The 19323-nt window shown below is 31.8% G+C and overlaps 1 protein-coding gene across 2 annotated transcripts; it reads right to left on the bottom strand.

Annotated features, from left to right (window-relative positions):
• Positions 1 to 609: 609 nt before the first annotated feature.
• On the bottom strand, positions 610 to 6371 carry LOC122584696 (alkaline/neutral invertase E, chloroplastic-like). Of its 2 annotated transcripts, none has more exons than XM_043756744.1 (7): positions 6210 to 6371; positions 4353 to 5028; positions 3589 to 3754; positions 3096 to 3307; positions 2151 to 2644; positions 2024 to 2072; positions 610 to 1122 (listed from the first exon to the last, which is right to left on the bottom strand). In XM_043756744.1, the coding sequence occupies exons 2-7, from the start codon at positions 5010 to 5012 to the stop codon at positions 796 to 798; spliced, it is 1908 nt and encodes a 635-aa protein (XP_043612679.1). In that variant the 5' UTR covers positions 5013 to 5028; positions 6210 to 6371; the 3' UTR covers positions 610 to 795. The 2 variants fall into 2 exon arrangements, with proteins under 2 accessions (XP_043612679.1, XP_043612678.1); XM_043756743.1 differs by having other exon boundaries at positions 4353 to 5025.
• Positions 6372 to 19323: the final 12952 nt, after the last annotated feature.

Here is a 19323-nt window from a genome sequence, read left to right as displayed (position 1 = left end):
TGTGGTCATTTTTGTGGGGTGAATAATGGCTGGTTCCAACTGCCAAGATGGCACCCGCCACCCGGGGCCTAGGGTATCTCGGTCAATCTATAACTTCTTTTGTCTAGATTCTTGGTGATCCCGTTAAGTTTTAACAATATAACTTATCAAAAGTGTTGCCACCAAAACTTTTTTTTTTTTTGACTTCAACCCCTCTGCTTAACATTGGTTGTTTTTCAATGAAGAGCCCAAGATATTAGAAAGATAAACCACCAGTCCGCCATGAAGGTAGCCTAGTAAGATGTCTTATGTCTTCAAGAGGTCTCAAGTTCTATACTAATTAAAAAATATCTTGGAAATGGAAGAAAGGGTTGGAAAACGGTCATGAGGAAACCTTGGTTAAGTCACGTAAATCTAAGTCAAAGACTCAGCATATCCCGGGAACATAAATAGGGATAAACATAGAATAGAGAGAAAGAAAAATAAAATAAAATCCCACCATTTAAAGTACAACAGAATCCTTTATGTTATGGTAACATTACATAACAGATGAGTAGGCCGAGCATATGTTTGAGGCTATATGTACTTTATCTGGTATTCAAATCAAACATTAATGCAGCAAAGTCCTGCTTCCAAGAAATAGATGAATTCATATCTTTAATGATATTCAAGAACAAATAACGTATTTACATGACCTGAACTCGTGACGCCCCATCAAAGGTTACCAATAATGCGAGTGGCAAAAAGACTCGATCTTTCCTATATAATCTATACCAAGAATTGAAGAGAACAAATAAATTTTCCCATAATAAAATGTCACACAATGTAGGTATTTTGGGAGCTCTTTGGACCCCGTTTCTTTCGTGGGTTGGAGGTGATCATGCTAGAAAAGGCAGTGACAAGCTCAGTATCCTCATCTGTCATCAAAATCTTGGCTTTGCTTGGGTCAGCAAGGAGTAGTTTAGACACAAGATATCCCGCAATTGTCCATGTTTGAAATAATCGTGACTGTTTTCCTATGAATCTCCCTCTTTTAGTGTCATAGTATTCAGGCCACTTGTCTTGAGCCAATCTCCCCTCTGCTATCTTGACCGCTCTCTCTGCTATTTCGGGTCTGTCCATCTTGATGCAGGCCACCGTAAGCTGTATATCAAAATCCTCGTATCAGTTCATCTATTATTGGAAGTATAAATTGACTTTTAAATCTGGTCTTTGAGAGCATAAAGAGGGCCTTATAATTCATAAAGAGGGTCTTAGAATTCAAACTAGATATCGGATGAAAGTGGTATGACAACCTCAAACCCCGGTCCCATGGAGAGAGTATTCTATTTGAGTTTCGGAAAAGAAAGGAGAGTATCATACCAAATCCCATCAATCGAATCACTTTTTCGAGAAATACGAGATATCTAAGTCATACAAGTAAAGAGATCTATTCATTGATAAGAAATGTCGAATTAGATCTGTACAATTTCTCAATAAAGTAAGAAAATTTCATATCTTTCTATATAGAATCTAATTTAAATCGAACTCAACAAATTTGCAACAACGTAATGCCCAAGATTGTTTTAGCTGTCAAAGTTAAGGGACCTGTGTTCTATTACGACTTATAATCGCAAGAACTAACTTTTAAAGTGTAACTGAACAGTAATCTGATTATCAAAGTACTTGATGGGTCAAATAATCATGCAATAAGTTGATTAAGGTGATTATGTAATTGTAAAATAAGCTTACCAATAAACCCCAATTCATTTTGGTCAATTTCCTAAAAATTTATTTAATTCCTCAAACTATCACTATTTATCAAAGATTCAAACACATGATTATCTTCTATTTGCAACTTCAAAAGGCTGAATCATATCCAAACAATATTTTCTACCACCGTTTTAGTTCTTTATACTGCCGATTATCTATTCTAATATGGTTTATACAATACCACATTATCAAGTGGAATCCTGATCATGATTTCTCAGATATTTACAATAAACATGATGATCAAACAAACCCCAAAAGACTGATACCGTTTCAGAAACATGTATGTATGTACCTGCCAAAGCAAAGTAGGCCATGAACCTCCATTGTGGTATGACCAAGGCCTGCATATTATAAAAAATTTAACAAATTGTATAGGATTCGATGTTTAATAAAATGTCGCATTAGGATAGAGAGATTACGTGTTCTTAGGATCACTACCAGTGATAATCTGCCATTCCTGACCTTCGAGAGCAGGATAACAAATCTTGAAAGGCATATCAGCCACTAAATCTGCCCATTTAGCTTCAATAAGATCCAAAATGGCATGAGATTGGTCAACCGTAACTAGACTGCTGACTACTGACCAAAAGTTTCCCAGTGAGAAAAAACGGAAGTCCATATGAGCCGGTTGTAGGTTTCCAATAAGGTATCCTCCTCTATTTGGCATCCATTCTACCAGCCATGGAGGTATTTGATCAGGATAAATGTTGAATTTGTTGACAGCATCATAAGAGTACTCTTCAGTCTTGTAACGGTAGATTTCATTAAGTTTCCGCATATCTATCCAGTAATATTCTCTTATGTGAAATGATAATGCAATAAGACGGTTGTGTAAGGCTCTAATGAGGTCTGCAGATCCATCCTCTGGTGCAAGCATTTCCCGTGCACACATTAAAGCAGAATAAAATAACGCCTGAAAATATGAATCAATTTGGGTTATAGGCTTATAGCCTGTTCATAACAGGTCAAATGAGTAAGAGGACAAAAATTTAGGCAGAAATTGTATGGGTGGGTCAAACGGGTGAAAGCATCAATGAATACAACCTGTTAAATTTCTTTGTTGAAAAGAACTACATGGTTATTGTAGTAATATAGTATAGTAATCGGATTTAACTATTTTTTTTATATAAGAAGGGTTTCAGGGTAAGCAGGCCCAGTACCAAATATTACCAGTGGTCACCTATTGACCAACCTGCCTCGTGTCTTGTGAAAACTACAGCACCACCCATTTTTGGTAAGTTCTCAACTTAAATTACTTACAGAAGATGCTTTTGTTTTGTCTTTGTTGAGGAATATTCTAGATATAAAATCTTTTTGAACTGGGTGTCAAAGTCTAACATTAAAAGTTGAATTTTTTGAAGAACCTGGATTTCGAGAGGGTGGCCATGAATACCCATACGGCGATCAATCATGCAAGGACCATCAGCTACCAACAAAGTAGGAAACATATCAAAACCATCGGCAAGACATAACTTCAAAATCATTTTGATTCCAGTTTGTACATCAATTCTCTCCTGCAGTGACATATCTCCAGAACTTTTTCCATATGCACGTAACAATATAATCCACCATAATCCTGGTACAATTATTTAGTAAAAGAAAGTGAAAATGTTGGTTGATTTTGGTTCAAGTACTTATAAATTGGTCGGTTTGGGTTATATATTATCTTAAACTGAATCAGACGAAAAAAATATCTAAAAGGGGGACGAGTCAACAGGGCTGAAGTCTCCAAAGTTTGGGCTGTACTTCGAATCATATTTAACATCATAACTTGTTTTTATCAAATATTAAGAAAATTACTGTAAACATATTGTTTTTTTGTATTTATACTAAGAAACACATTAGCATAACATTTACCAGAATCAACAGGGGCAACACGGCCAATTGCAGCCTCTCCAAAATCAGGGTCTAATACTTCTTCCGTCGCAGAGTCATCACCCTCAAGTGGTACTGTACGAACCTTAAAACTAGCAGGCATCAATCCTTGACCAGGACTATGACAATCCATCGTTTTCTCCCAGCTCTATGGCACAAGAAAATTAAACTAAAATTACTTAGTCTAAAATTTTCATAACCCAAATGTCTAGCAATTCGGAAACACATGAAACAATTACAACAAAACTATTATTTGAGATTTTGTAACAAATCCATTCCTCCCACATGGATAAAGAGTACCAAGTCTAAGAGGGGGAGCTTTGAAGTTTCAACAACCAGTTCCACATAGATAGAGAATGCGAACTTTGAGTACCATTCAAAAGGCTAATTGCATAAATAGTTGAGTAGCTTTAGATGCGTTTCTGCTTTGAGTAACCAACTTATTCTAAAGGGAGGCGGGGGACCCATCAAAGTCTCGTCAATAAGTCTGCATGGTTCTCACTAAAGATAGGTGGTTTTCAGACACCACTTCAGAGTGAGAAAGATTAACATGGTCATAGTTACCTTGAATTAAATTTTGAAACTTCTTTTTTTAGACAACCAAAAGTTGGTTGCAAAAACAGAAGGTGTCCCTAAACCCCATAATAAGCTTCAACTTCCACCATATTTTAAGTTGTAGCATTTCTTTGTGAACAACCTATATAAAAAAAAAAAGCAGGGCAAAAGAAAAGAAACCTATGAACTACCTGCAATTGAAGTGTGTGAAGGATGAAACTGCGGACAATATCATACTCTCCTTTTAACAAAAAAGCTATACCAGAAGGTATGAAGTCACGGATGAAAACTTGATCATAGTTAAGGACACCGGTGCTCGTTGGGTCATTTGCAGCTATCGTTCCAACAGGACTACCACAATAGTATATTATAGATTCTCGCAGCAGGTCCCACGCTTCATCCTCGATCATATCAACACTAGTGTTAAGTACTTTCTTATCAGATAATGTAACCTCTTTTTCTTTCTTGAATTGAAGAGCATTCTCATAATCCATGAGATCTGGTGAATTACCCGTCTGTTGAATTGTATTAAACTGTTTGGTATTATTTAGAATCCATGAACCACTCTCATCCTCGGTAGTAAATTCACTAACACTTTCAGCATTTTGGCAATTACATCTCGAATTTTGGAAATGTCTATTACTGGTTTTCTCATATGGCATACTAGGAATTCTAGGGAAATGGTGATAAACATTTCTGCTTTTGAAGATGCTTGAGCACTTAAAAAACCCAATGACATTTGAGCCGGCGCTTCTTTTGCATTTAATGATGGAACCACGAGAATATGTTAATTCAGGCTTAATAAAAGGTGTAACCCCATAAAACACTTGTAGCATTGCTTCAGAACCCATGGCAACAGCTACACTGCTGATGTGCAATTAATAACCAAACAATTAGTATTAAAGTTAATCACTCTGATCCTCTACTTCTGTTTGATAGCTATTAAAAACATCAGACGGAAAAAGAATTAAAAAAAAAAGGTATAAGAACTTTATTCTATCAAAATATCAAGAACCTCTAAAATTGGGTATTTATATAAAAATAACTTCTAATGTGTGATTACTGATTAGTAACTAAACAATTAGTATTAAAGTTAATCACTATGGTCCGCTACTTCTGTTTGATAAGCCTATATGAAAAATCATACTGGAAAGAAAAAAAAAAGAATTTTATTGTGTCAAACTTCAAGAACCCCTGAAATCGGTTCTTCATATAAAGATATCATACATTAGCTAAAAACCAAGTACTATTTAAAGAAATTTTTACAAAATAGTTTACACAATGATGTGACGATAGTACATTAGTTTCTTCTTTCCCTATCTTCGTTGTAATGGCGCCACACCATTTTGTAACCTACCATTTTAATTGTAACATTTCTATACAATTATTACATAGTTATATACATAATCAACTCCGCTTTCTCCAAATCAAAACACAAAGCAATATAAACGTCAACTCCAAAGTTATCATATTTCACCAGGGAGCAAAATAAGAGTCAAAATCACCTCAACCGATGTCTGGGCAATTAAGTAATTACTCGTATGTGTTTCAACTATGTTTAACTAAGCAATTCAGAACATAATCAATATCAAACGTAATGCATCAAATCAATATATTAACATATTCAAACCCTAGTAGTTTGGTTCAAGATTTATGTACTCAAATAACAGTTAAAAACAAACAAAATTAAATACCCTTTCAACCTTAATTAAGACTAACCATTGTTAGTGGTCAAGAGGCCTGAGTTTGGACCTTAACTAGCTAAACATTTTAACGGTGGTCAGGTTTGGAAACGGTCACGGATACCCCGGTTATGTCGGGTACATCTGAGTCAAAGACATATCCCTCACACAATTGAGAAATGGTCAGGCTACCACATTTACTAGTTACAGTATTCCTACTACAATCAAATTTAATATTTTTCCTCTGAATCATCAAAACCCCATTTCAAATAAACTAAAAAAACAGCATTTCTGAGTAAGGTTTCAAACAAAACAATAAAATTTTCAATAAAGCAACAATCTTGACAATAAAAATTATAACTTTACCTGATTGCAAGAATCTTGGATGTATGAACTGTACTTGAATCGATGAAAGATTATAACTTTATGATACCCATATGAGTAATTACATGTATTCAAGGATGAATGATGTATGTTGAAATTGAAATGAGTTTGTGTGTGTTAAGGGAAATGTAAACAAGAAATAAGAATGTAGTAAACTTTAAACAATCAAGTAATGTTGTTTGTTAATGGGCCTGTGTTTTGTTTCTGGCCATACATGTCTACATTGAGTCATTGACACTTGATACTCTTTTAATTTTTTAGGATTTATTTACTCAAAGATAAGATATTTCTTATAAGAAAATAACACATGTTTGATAGTGGATCAAGGTAAAATAACACATGTTGTTTTCTAGTTTAGTGCTAAAAAAAATGATGTTCTTATGTTTTTACATGTCCATGTGACCGTGTTCAAGTAAATGACTTTCTCTTGTGTCATGAAAACATGGGTGTGTTGATAGAGATTTTGGTTGGGTAACTTGTTTACTCTTCTTTACGTTCATGGTCATTGGTCAAGCAATTACAAGGCAAAGATAAACATTGTGAACAACTAGGTTTTACGATTTTTATAGTCTTACAGATAAATCAATTGTATGTTTTAACAGAAATACAAAACGACATCAATTTAGTTTATAAAAAATATGTACCTTAAATTGAACACCTTAAAGATATGATATTGATATATCATATCAATATATGTACCATCAATATTAATAAATGTAACACACTCATGTATTATTGATTTGTACATCAAAAGTGATGATATTAATATCAATATTCATCTATATCTATATCCATAATGCATATGCACCCCAGTTGAAAGTTAAATAGGAAAAATTGTCTAAAAGTACTACTACCCACAAAAAAAACCATGCTCTTTTCATTTGTAGTCTCACACACATGCAACTTTCTCTCAATATCTATCTTTTTAATTTTTATGTGCGGCCATTAATGGCATTCGCCGCAACACATGGATACCATGTTAGTATAAATATAAATAGATTGTCATAGATAATGGAGTTTCGTTGCGTGTGCAGTTGTAAAATTCATTTATTGGAAATTTAATAACGGAATCTATCAATTCAATTATTATCAAATGTCGGAAGATTATATGGGGTAATGTTTGGCGTAGGCGACTGTTGTTGGGCATATATGAAATGACGTTCTTTTCCACGTGAACAAACCATACAGAAAAAACATTAGGTACATCTTTGTTTGTTTGCCCATTTGCGCCATTTGCTAGCAAATTTCAAACTTATTTTGAGCATACTTTTGTTCTTGATATTTATTCGAAATAATTGATATACGACTATGTGAGAAACATGTAACAAATTGCTGCAACATACTTTTATAAGAATCAATAAGATAAAGCTATCGTACTTTCTATTATAGCTCAATGGTGAGCATCAACTTTACATTGTTGAAGGTCTCGATTTCAAGACATGAAAAAAACATTTAAAAACGTTTCACAAATAAAATCCAGAACATTATCCATAAGCCATTTCTAACATTTGGGGTGTAGTGTAGCGGCAACGATGAATGTGTCGAATAGTGTAAATAATCATACTTAAAAAGTAGTGTTTTAGTTGTTTTAGAAGTTAAGAAAATAAATTGAGTAATTAAAATTATGGATACTTAGAGCAATCACAATGGACTAGTTCTCATTATTCCTTGGCTCGTTCTTGGTTGGAGGACGAGTGCACACCACTAGGTGTGACTCATCTTTGGTTAGTTCTTGAGCCACTAGTCCCCCCAAGGACGAATGAAACCTTCATTTTTTATATTCTTTTTATTTTCTTTTGGTTAGATAGAAGTGTAAAGTGAAATAAATGATGGGTCTTAGACTAGTCCTGGCATTGTGAGTGTTTTGGGGGATTAGTCATTGGTTAGTCCTTGGACTAATGTGGGGTTGATGTGGTGCTGACAGGGACTAGTTTTTAGAGAATGAGTGTCTACGACTGTGAATGCTCTTATACAAAAATGCTTTTGAAAACGGGATCTTTTAATGATAACTTTTTTTAACAGCAAAAATCTCTATATACAAGGCATTGAAAGCAAAAGTTATATCAAATAATTCAGCCACATTAGTTTATTTTTCCTACTACGACAATTGATCTAATATAGAAAGACAAAGATGCGATGTTGTTAAAAACATAAAAACTAGATTGAATTGTTCCTTTTAAGAAAATGTCTTTCCGTTATTTTCATAGATTCCACCACCACGTAATGTAAAAACTTCCAATATAATCTTGTTCTTATTGATTATATGATGCTTTAGTGGCGGAACTTGAACACTTACTATGGAGGGGCGAAACTCAATGAGACATAAAATTTAGCTTTGTTAAATGGACTAATATGTATAATGAAAATTATTTTTAAACAATATATAAGATAATTAGTATTAAAAATAAAAATTTTTGGAGGTGTTGGAACCCCACCCATTAGAAGTTCCATCCTTGTGATGCCTATTTAACCAATTAAGAATTTCGGACGACTTGACCCTGGGATGTCATTGAGCATCCATGATGATAATAATCTTCTGGTGTCGGTCATGATTTCACAATCACAAAAACAATGGTTTACCGTTTCTAGATTCTTATTATAAGTGGGACAAATGATAGTAAGTATATTTATACCATGTCCGGTGAAATTGAACCGTGTTGGGAGCCGACCACGAAGCAACCTATATAAGAAAACGTTAGCCTTTTTGGGCCCTAAGGCATTACGGAGTATTATACTTATACAAAAATATTTCATTTTCAACGTAAGAGTATCCACTATGCTAAACTCAATTGGTCAGCACTGCATCAAATAGAAACTAACAAATTCTTGATCCCCACAAACAGGCCCAACACGAGAACTAGTACAGGGTTCACTTTTTGTTGAATTTTACACATTTAAATATACAAGTTAAATAAGCTTCAAACACTAAATTAAATATTATATTAATGATATTTTATTATAAAACAATACATCACTTAAAAAACAATACATTACTTCAATACATTGCTTTGGAAAAAAAATACATTACTTAAAATAAAAACGTAGTGCTCACAAAAGACGCTATATATGCTCGACAAGATCATGACGAAGATCATGATAGATGTGTCGGTCTTGAAGTGCCATCTTGATCCGTTTGTATTTCCTGGGAAGTTCGAACAAGTAGGTTGCGGAATTAGTTCAAATAGTCTTCCTTGATAAGTAAGCTTATGTCGTTTACTGAGTCCTCGACTATCATGTTATATTAATCATGTTGACGCTTTTAAGATCTAGCTTGCTGATTGTGTATGCATCATTAACTATATACATGAACATTTCTTCCTGCATTTGAAATCATCACCTAAAATCCTTGGCGTATACTTTGCGTCTTCTACAAAATAATCTACCATCAATCGAGCTTCATGATGGTATTCAGTACGTATCATACCGTAACAAACCGGTATCGAACTGATTGGTACCGAAACCATCCCAAACCCAAAACAGATACCGTATTTGAAACTATAGATATTAATATTGTATTGAAACTATAGATATCAATGTCGATATATAATGGTATTGTGACAGTATTTATTTAATCAAAGAAAAATTCAGCAAAGTTAGATTAAGTGGTTAACACCAGATTCTATATATCTTCTTGCAAGACCAGAAGTTCTTTTATATCTTAAATAGACCCTAGAAGCAGTTTCTCTACTTAAATAAAGGTAAAACTGTTTAGATTTTAACATTCCATGCATTCTCATGATGTTGATCCAAAACTTATAGAAGATGACATTGGATGTACATATTTACTTACTTCTTTCACACAAAGAAAGATCCTTATAATGGTAGTAATAACGAGCACTACATATATCTATCATGAAATTTGATATGCCGGTGATATTTGCAACAAAGGTTACGTGAAAATGAGCATCAAATGTGTAATTTATATTTGCAAATTGTATATTTTCTTTTTCCAGCTTATGGTTATATTTAATAAAAAAAATTAAAAATGAAATCTTGTTTCCACTAGTTTTTATCAATACCGAAACGATTAGTATTGACCCAAACTATATTTATCTTTATATTACCATATTTAAGGAGTGGGATTTGACATGTTAAAAAAGCTAGTAGATTAAGGTTTCAAGTAAAAATGACTTTCACCAAATTTTTGACCAAAAGTTGGTTATAAATATAGACCTCGCACCCGTGACAAAACTTTAAATCTACTTGAGAGAAAACACAAAGGGAGCTAGCTAGAGGACTACTGCCTTTCAAGGTATCACTCGTTTTATTTCCTAGTTAATTAGTCATTGCATGCATGGTTATATATGTGTAATATATATATATATATATATATATAAAAGTTACTCCAATACACGTTCAACATTTGGGTCTAGAAGCAGCTGATCATTTTTGTAATGGGTTTTGCTATAAAAAAAAATTTGGGTCCTAAATAACGTTGTTGGGCATGAAAAAACTCATGATATCTGTCTCTAAAAGCAAATGATTCAACCACAGATCCAACTCAGTTAGTTAATATGTATAATATAGTAACCCAGTTGGGTTTTGCTAATATTGTTAATATGTATAATATAGTTCTACCCTTATCGTAAAATTCAGAGGTGACTTTTTAATATAAAAACATAATATTCTTTTATATATGCGGTCACTAGAGGTGTAGTTAGTATTTTCTTTTGAAATTTATACTTTGATAGAAGCTAGACGAATTTGTCTTTTTTTAAGTAATGAAAAAGTAAGTGTTAGTATCAACATTTATCTAAAAATCGGTCTTACAAACGGCGGGGGAAAAAAAGCAAAATCGTGATTTTGTCTCTAGAAAGATTGACAATATCGTGTATATCATACTAACAAGATTCGGTTTTGCGCAAACTCTCAAATTACTCCTTATGATGGTATTTTTGAGACTGATTGTTCGCTACATACATAAAATGTCTTGCGATATAATTAATTAAACCACTTACAGGGTTTGATGTTACGTTTTGTGTTATCTTTATAGGATTTTGAATTTTCATGTTACCTTTTTTTTTTTTAACTAGGAAATTTCTAACCCCGCGTTGCGGGGTATCAATTGTCGTGTTGAAACAATTGTGTTACAAAAAAGAAGTAGCATGAAATTTTAAACTTGAAAGGGATCCAATGTAGTAAAATCTAAACATAGTTACAAAAAAGAATAAACGTTGTCAATATAATTATTTGAAAACCCGAAAAGAAAAACATATGGAAAAAACAAAGAAGTAACGCGTATTAAAAAACCCGAACAGGATGCGATTTGGCAAAATCCGAATAATGGTGCAGGTTATAACATGGACGAATAGTAACTCGCCACGCAAGCGAGTTACTATTCACAACCAATTCCAATAGTATAGTACTAGGTGGTTCACATGCCGCCCGTTGAGCGGCATCGTTGTTTGAAGCAATGTTCTAAATACCGGTATTTTGGTCGTATGGGTCGGGTACCCGGTACCGGTATAACCGATATACCGGCCGGTACGTACTGGCACGGTAATTTAATTTTTGTATTTTTGTTTTTATAGAAATCCTACAAAACTTGTTACAATTTAACTAAAATAGTCAAAATACAAGTACAATCTACTCAAAAATAATACCAAATATGTATTTTCATAACAAAAAATAAGTTTTAAAGTAACAAAACATAACATTAAAGTATCAAGAAATAAATTTAAAATAATTTCAGAAAAAAATAAATCAAAATACCCGTATTACCATTCCGGTAATACCGAAAAATACCGGAAATATTGGCCGGTATTGAATAGTGAAAATATCAGACAAAATATCGATAGTTGTACCGGGGTACCATCCGATATCCGGTATTCCGGGTAATACCGGCCGATATGTACCGATATTTAAAACACTGGTTTGAAGTGTGTAGTGGTATCTACCCGGATGTTTTTGACGTTAAAGAGATAAAAATGACGTTAAAAAAAATGCAAAAAGGTTTAAAAAATGTTTAAAAGAAAATTTATAGAAATACAAAGTAGTGATAAAATATATGTTAAGAAAACAAAATTACAAAAAAAATAAAAAAATTGTAACAATAACCAAAAATCCTTTAAAGAAACAAACTTGGTACAAAATATTAAAAAAAAATGGTAAAAAAAACCTAATATTAAAATAAAAACAAAAGCTTAGAACATATATGAGTACACAAAAAATTTATTAATTTATAAATTCAAAACCCCCAAAAAAAAAATTGTAAAAATAAAATTTTGGGGTTTAATTATATAAAACCAAATTTATATATATAAGTTGAGGGGATACAAAATTTCAAAAATAAAAAGAAAAGAAAAGAGGTGCAGATTACCAAAATGGTAGGAAAGAAATAAAATGAAAGGATGTAGGGGAAAAGATTTGAACCTAGTACCATGGCATCCAAAAGCAAAGACCTCAACCACTCCACCATTTCAATTCTTTTATTTATATTTACTAAACACTTTATATATACTGAAAATGTAGGGAATGCAGAAAATGACAAAAAGTTACTGTTCACATACCACTCCTTTATTAAATAAAGTAATAGTATATAATATAATAACTAGTATTATCACTCACACGTTGCTGTAGAAATTAAATAAGTTAATTATTATCTTTAATATATCGTATCCAGCCTCATACGTTTTATCCATGATGCTAATGTCTTAAAACTTACTTAGGTATAGAAAAATGAAATGTAAATTATCTTTACATAATTGTGCCAAGTTTATATATAAAAAATACTTGCACCAAAAACTTTTAAAAAAGTAGAGTGTGTGTTGTACCTTACGCATTAGATGTTGGAAAAACCATATTGGTTTTTAGTATATAGGTAGTGCCTTTTTTTTTTTTTTTGGATATTTGTTTTCATGGTTTTTTACTTATTTGTTGGTGATGGTGTACGTCATATGTATTTATCATTTTCTTATATATTCATTTTTCTATCTATTGATCGCTCGCTTCTCATAACGTTGTTAATTAACATCGAACGTATTAATTTTATTTTAGGTTTATATATCGATCTTTTAGTCTGTTTATTTTTTTAACCAGTCATTAAGTGATTGAATTGATAGGGTAAACGAATGGTATGGATTAAGTCAATAAGTTATTTTTTGTTTATTAAGTAAAAAAAAAACCTTTTGATGACTTAAAAAATTAAGTATCTTTTATCAAGACATGATTTTTTTATTAAAACACTAAACAAGCACTGCTACTTACTCTCTTAGTCATTAATACTAATGCTCGTAGATGGAAAAAGAAAAAAACTTACTTTTTTGTTAAATTTTAAACCAATCTAGAGTCCTAGCTAGACGAATACTTCATATATAGTACTGGTGTTCCATTTAGAGTGAACAACATATATGTAAGATATTTTTTGAAATATGAAAAGAGAAAAAAGATAGTGAATTAAGGTAAGAGTTGAGTAAGGGTTTAAGGATCTTCGGTTCCTCGCCCCTTTCCTTCTGATCACAAATATCACACCTCCGCCTCCCCCTTTTTACGGGGGTTTGGGTTTCGCTCACATTCTTTTTTTCTTTTTTTTAGTCGTGAGTAGAGTAGTAGGGGGTTTTCACTCTTCACTACTTAGAAATAATCCTAACACCTTATAATATAATGGATTGAATTATATAGTGTCTTGTATATGGAGTACTTACTCCTAATTAACTACGAGTACTTGTTATGATTTTGCCAATATATTGTTAAAGTAGAATATAATTTGTGCATAGCTCATTCAATATTTCACCATTTTCAGGCTAGTGAATTATTCATTCAACTTTGTTTTAGAATAATGAACATGTACTCAAGTTCATCAGAAAGTTACAAATGACAAAAATGTCTATCAGTTTAAAGTTTTTGCCCCACCTATAGTTTGTACAGGCAAAAATGTTATTGATGAACTAGTGAAGCTAGTCAAAATATTTAATTAACGGATTGAGATCCTCTAAAGTTATTATTAATTTTATAGGTAAAGTTGATGATTTTGATTTTTGGATTACAATTAAGGGTCAAGATTCAGATATCAACTTTGAATTTTAACCTTTAATTTTAATCCAAATATCAACATTCTCTCAACTTCGCCTATGAAGTTAATTATAACTTTAAAGGATCTCAACCCATATTTAACTTCATATATTTGTATAGTTTTTTTTTGTTTGTTTATAATTATTTGTTTAGTGTTTCTATCTAAAATAATGCATCTTTTCCTTTTGTCTTTACATTGTCCTAAAAGATATTGTTATAAATTCATGCCTTCATGCTATATATTAATGCATGTTGTATGATATAAATGTTACTTTTACTTATATGTCGTTCCAAAATGATTATTGACAAGCACGATTCATTGTGAAAGTATAGATGCATACATCTCCTATCGGAATGAATTTCGTACTTTATTTGTTGTAATATATTTGTGGTCGAGTGATCACCCACGTCCTTTTTTTTACTTGTGGATTTTACCAAACAACAATGTCGATATGTGTGTATTTTTGAAGACCATCCACAAATAGTCAAACATACTTACATACATGAATTGATGTATGCATTATTGTCTCGTGCTCATGGAATTGGCCGGATATATGTATGTATACTATTACATTATTTTATCGACCTTACATTTCATATTTAACTTCTAATAGAACTGAATATTGTTGTTATATTAATCATTTTCCTTACAAACATTGTATTGAAATAGAAAAATAATAGATGCTACTAGTACTTCAAAATAAGTTAATTAGGTACGTACTTCCAAGCGTAAATAAGTTAGTTTTATAACTAAAAAGTAGTATCTATGTTCTATATTTTTTAAATAAGTTAGGGCGTTTTTTTTATACTCATTAAGTGTTGAATGTATTGAGTGGTTGAATGTATATATAATGTATATAAGCATTTGGTAAAAAATAAGTAATTTACGGTTATTTTTATTTATTAAATAAAAAAAAACATAAATTTTGTCTGAATGCATTAACCTCTTAAATATTAAATCTATTTTAGATAAAAAGAACATGGCTTAGTTGTATAAATAGTATCTATGTTCTACATTTTTTAAATAAGTTAGTTTCATAACTAAAAAGTAAAAAGTTTCATAACTTATTGGACATTATAAACTTAGCTTGTACGGAGTATATAAGATGACATGATAATTACTTCATTCTTAGAAAGTTTGATTGTCTCGAATACTTTTTTTTTTTTTTAAAGGAAATTTTCAACTCAATAAATATTCGTGATAGAAAAATGACAAATTAAAAAAAGTCTCTGATAATGATACTTTAAAAAAAAAAAAAAAATTGGGGAAATACTAACCATAGTCTTAAGAGTTCTTGTTAATATGCATGAAAAAAATTATCTTTTATAAATTTACTTTCTAAATTTATGATAAAAATATAATAATTTTATATATGTTAATATTAACTTATATAACTCTTATGAGAAAAATTCCTAACAAAGGAAACCTATTTTGGTTTCGTTTATTAAAAAGATTTTATTTTTACAAATTTCTTAATAAAGATAATGTTGTTAGTTTTCATTGTTAGACATCATTAAGTGCACCTGATGTGGCAAAATGAGTACCGTGTTTATAATAAATAAAAAAGGTCATCGTTTATTCATAAAGTTCACCGAAATTTAGTTCTTAAATCAAATCTAATCGAAAACATCTTCAATCTCAAAGCAACATCCATAGAGATCTCGTGATTTAAATCTAACCCATATTTAGTTTTAATTTCAAAAGTCAAACCGTAGGTCCGTAGCTTTTTGTAACAAACGGATAAATCTACTACAAATTCAAAGCAACATCCATAAAGATCTCGTTATTCAATTTCTTGACAACGATTTAATTAACGTTTAGAAGTGGATTAGAGATGCTGGTGGCCATTTCCAGGGAAGACGGTGGTTATGGTGGTGCTGCGGTAGCCATTTCCTGGGAATTGAAGACAAGTGGTGTTGCTCCGCTAGCGACGAGAGTAGGTGGCTAGCGACGGGAGGAGGTGGTATCTGGTGGCGTTATCACCGGTGGTAATGGTTGTGGTGGCGGATTACGGCGGTTGGTGGTGGTGTTAAGTGGGTGTCTGGATCTTTTCAAATTTCAAGCAAACAATAATAGAGAGACTAATGAAGAAGTAGTCGGGATCTCGGGGAGGTGGAAGACGGTGGCTGTGGTGGCATCTGAATAGTGGTAGTGATAACGGGTTATCCTTAATTGTTTGAAGAAAAAAGATTGAAAAATCTTGGAAAAGAAAAGAAAAAGATATATAAATATAAAATTTCTATGTCTATACAGATGGATGATAGATAATTAGATATAGAAATTGATTGATGTTGGGGAAGAAGATATGAGGCTAAAAAGACCAATATACCCTATAAATTTGTCATATCAGATGTTCATGGCATGCTAGTATGACACTTAACAGGTGACTAACGATAAAAACTAACGGTATTACCTTTATTGAGAAATTTTTAGAAATGAAATTCTTTTGATAGAAGAAATTTAAATAGGTTCCCTTTATTAGGAATTTTGTGTAAAAATGTTAACTTTTTATGAATTTTTCCCAACTCTTATTACCAAGACCCAAATAATTACTCGTATTTTATCGTCTAAGTTTTTGATATGTAACTCATCTTCTTAGGGTGTTGCATCCTATCACTCAACCCACCACTCACCCAATACTCATAACAAAAGATAAAAAGAAAAAAAAAATGATGAATGTGAGGTGACCACACATGTTAAAAATGAATGGTTCTACCACTCAAACTTTCCCAAACCGTGAATTTTTTGATGGTGGCGGTGTTCACCATGGCACCATGTTGACCAGTCGTGAACCCTACATATATATGATATCAATGTCTTTATAATAAAACTGAAACTAAGGTGGAAAGATATGTGATAGGATCGAGTTACTAGATAAATAGTCATATGACAATATTTATACATTTTGATAGCCAAGTTCCCTCATGGAATGTTTAACCGATTCATTTTGCATCGACCAATAAATTGTATTGCAAGTTATGACATGAAAAAACTACGGAAAAGCATGACTTATTTGAATACCTAGTATCATAAGTTATAAATTGCATAACAAATAACTATTTATAAAATGATATGACATATAAGATGGACCTACTATTTATTTTTGCTTTTTCTTGTAAATTATCGTTTTTTTTATGAAAATCATGATTTTATAAAAAAAATTATAAGTATAGGAATTTTTTTTTTGGTAAATAGATATAATTATATTTATTTTACGAAGATATATATATGATGTAGGGGTGAGCAAAAACCGAACCGGAAAACCAAAAATCGAAAAACCCGACAAAACCGAACCGAAAAAACCGAAAACCAAACGAAATCCATTGGTTTGGTTTTTGTTTTCCAAAAACCGAACGGATCAGTTCGGTTTTCGGTTTCATATGCCAAAAAACTGATCAAAAACCGAACCGAACCGATACCATTATATTTTATATTATTTTATATTTATATCATATTACATTTATATTTATTGCTTATAATTTGTAAATATGTTAATATATTTAAACTTTTTGTTACAAATCTATATAAATTATATGTTTTAGATGAAAACGTACGATTAAATCAATTCGTTTTATAAAAGTTATATCAATTTTAACATCTAAAAAGTATAATTAGTTACTAAAAAACATATCTTTATTTTAGTTTCTATATCATAGTTTTTTTGTTAATAATTAATTAAATATATAACATCATAAACAAAAAAGTAAAATTTTAAAATAAAAAAAAAACTGAACAAAAACCGAAACCGATCCAAACCGAACCGAAAAAACCGAATCGAACAAAAACCGAATCCAACGGTTTTAATTTTCTAAAAACCGAATTGATTGGTTCGGAGATCGGTTTTAGCCAAAAACCGATCCAAACCGACCCATACTCACCCCATTATGACGTATGACACAACAAGAAAATTAACATTCGGTAACCAAGACTTTCGGCGAAGACACGATGTCACCGCTAAAGGACACTAAATGACAAAAAAAATCTGCAGTTTGACTTTGAAAGTCTTATATCGATTTGACGAGAACTTTAGAGTAGCATGTCTATGTTTTATTTTAAGGTGTGAATCATTTGCCCCTCAATACCTAGTAGGAGGAGACACTCCCAACTAAACGTCGGAATGCACGACATTTAATTGGAATAAAACTCTGCCCCCTTTCCAGGACTCAAACCTGCTTCACTGGGGGACTTTATTGTGAAATTCCTTCAAATGTCATCCCCATGTCTCGAACTTGAGACCTCCAACATATAAAGATGGTGCTCAACCACTGAGCTATAATAAGAAATACATGTCTATATTAACCGAACGAATAAAAAATCTAAAATCTTACGGTATATATATATATAGCTATATATATAGCTTAAAGAATTATGCCATAAATTCATAAGAACTGCTATTTGTAGAGTTTTTATAGCTTCGAGCCCTTTAGTTCGTTATCAAGCGTATAGCTTAGAGCATCTCTAATGAGAAAAAGCTTTTAAAAGCTTTTTATTTTCCCAACCAACCAATCTATTAAATAAAAATAGGAAAAAGTCATTCACTCCAATGTAAAAGCTTTTTCTAAAGCTTTTTTTGTGTGTGAATTGAAAAAAAAAAGCTTTTCTTCAAAGGGTTGAAGATTGTCAAACTTTTGATAAAAAAAAAAAAGCCTTAGTACCCAATGGTATCAAGCTTTTTAAAGACTTTTTTTCTTCAAAAAAAAGCTTTTCATGAAGTTCCATTGAAGGTGCTCTTAGAGGGTGATCGCTGGCCACAAACTTGCAAGAGTCGCTTATTTGTTCACGATATATATATATATATATATATACTCCGTATATATTAAGATCCCAATTAAGGGGATTATGGCACCGGAATGTACCAACTATGACTCAATGGTTATGTAATGTATTGACTTTTCAAATTGGCTATCTAATGTAAGTAACTTCCATTTTTGTTCTTTTAATGTATCCTACCGGGTAACATCCTATTTGTAACCGGTAATGCCACGTTGGACGTAAAAAAGAATAGGGATTAAGGCACCAGAGTGTAACCAACTATGAGTGAATGATTATGTAATGTAGTAATCTACGAAAGTGCTAAAATTGATG

Source organism: Erigeron canadensis, chromosome 1, assembly GCF_010389155.1.
Source record: "Erigeron canadensis isolate Cc75 chromosome 1, C_canadensis_v1, whole genome shotgun sequence".
Lineage (NCBI taxonomy): Eukaryota > Viridiplantae > Streptophyta > Magnoliopsida > Asterales > Asteraceae > Erigeron > Erigeron canadensis.
The sequence above is the reverse complement of the archived record's forward strand: the minus strand, read 5'-3'. Positions and strand labels throughout refer to the sequence as shown.

What these genes read in the sequence shown, in the direction of transcription:
- LOC122584696 (XM_043756744.1), bottom strand. Translation starts at nt 5,012, where the DNA reads ATGGGTTCTGAAGCAATGCTACAAGTGTTTTATGGGGTTACACCTTTT. An exon ending in GCCACCCTCTCGAAATCCAG is followed by an intron (nt 2,645 to 3,095) that starts GTTCTTCAAAAA and finishes TCATATTTTCAG; the next exon opens with GCGTTATTTTATTCTGCTTT. An exon ending in GGTAGTGATCCTAAGAACAC is followed by an intron (nt 2,073 to 2,150) that starts GTAATCTCTCTA and finishes TATAATATGCAG; the next exon opens with GCCTTGGTCATACCACAATG.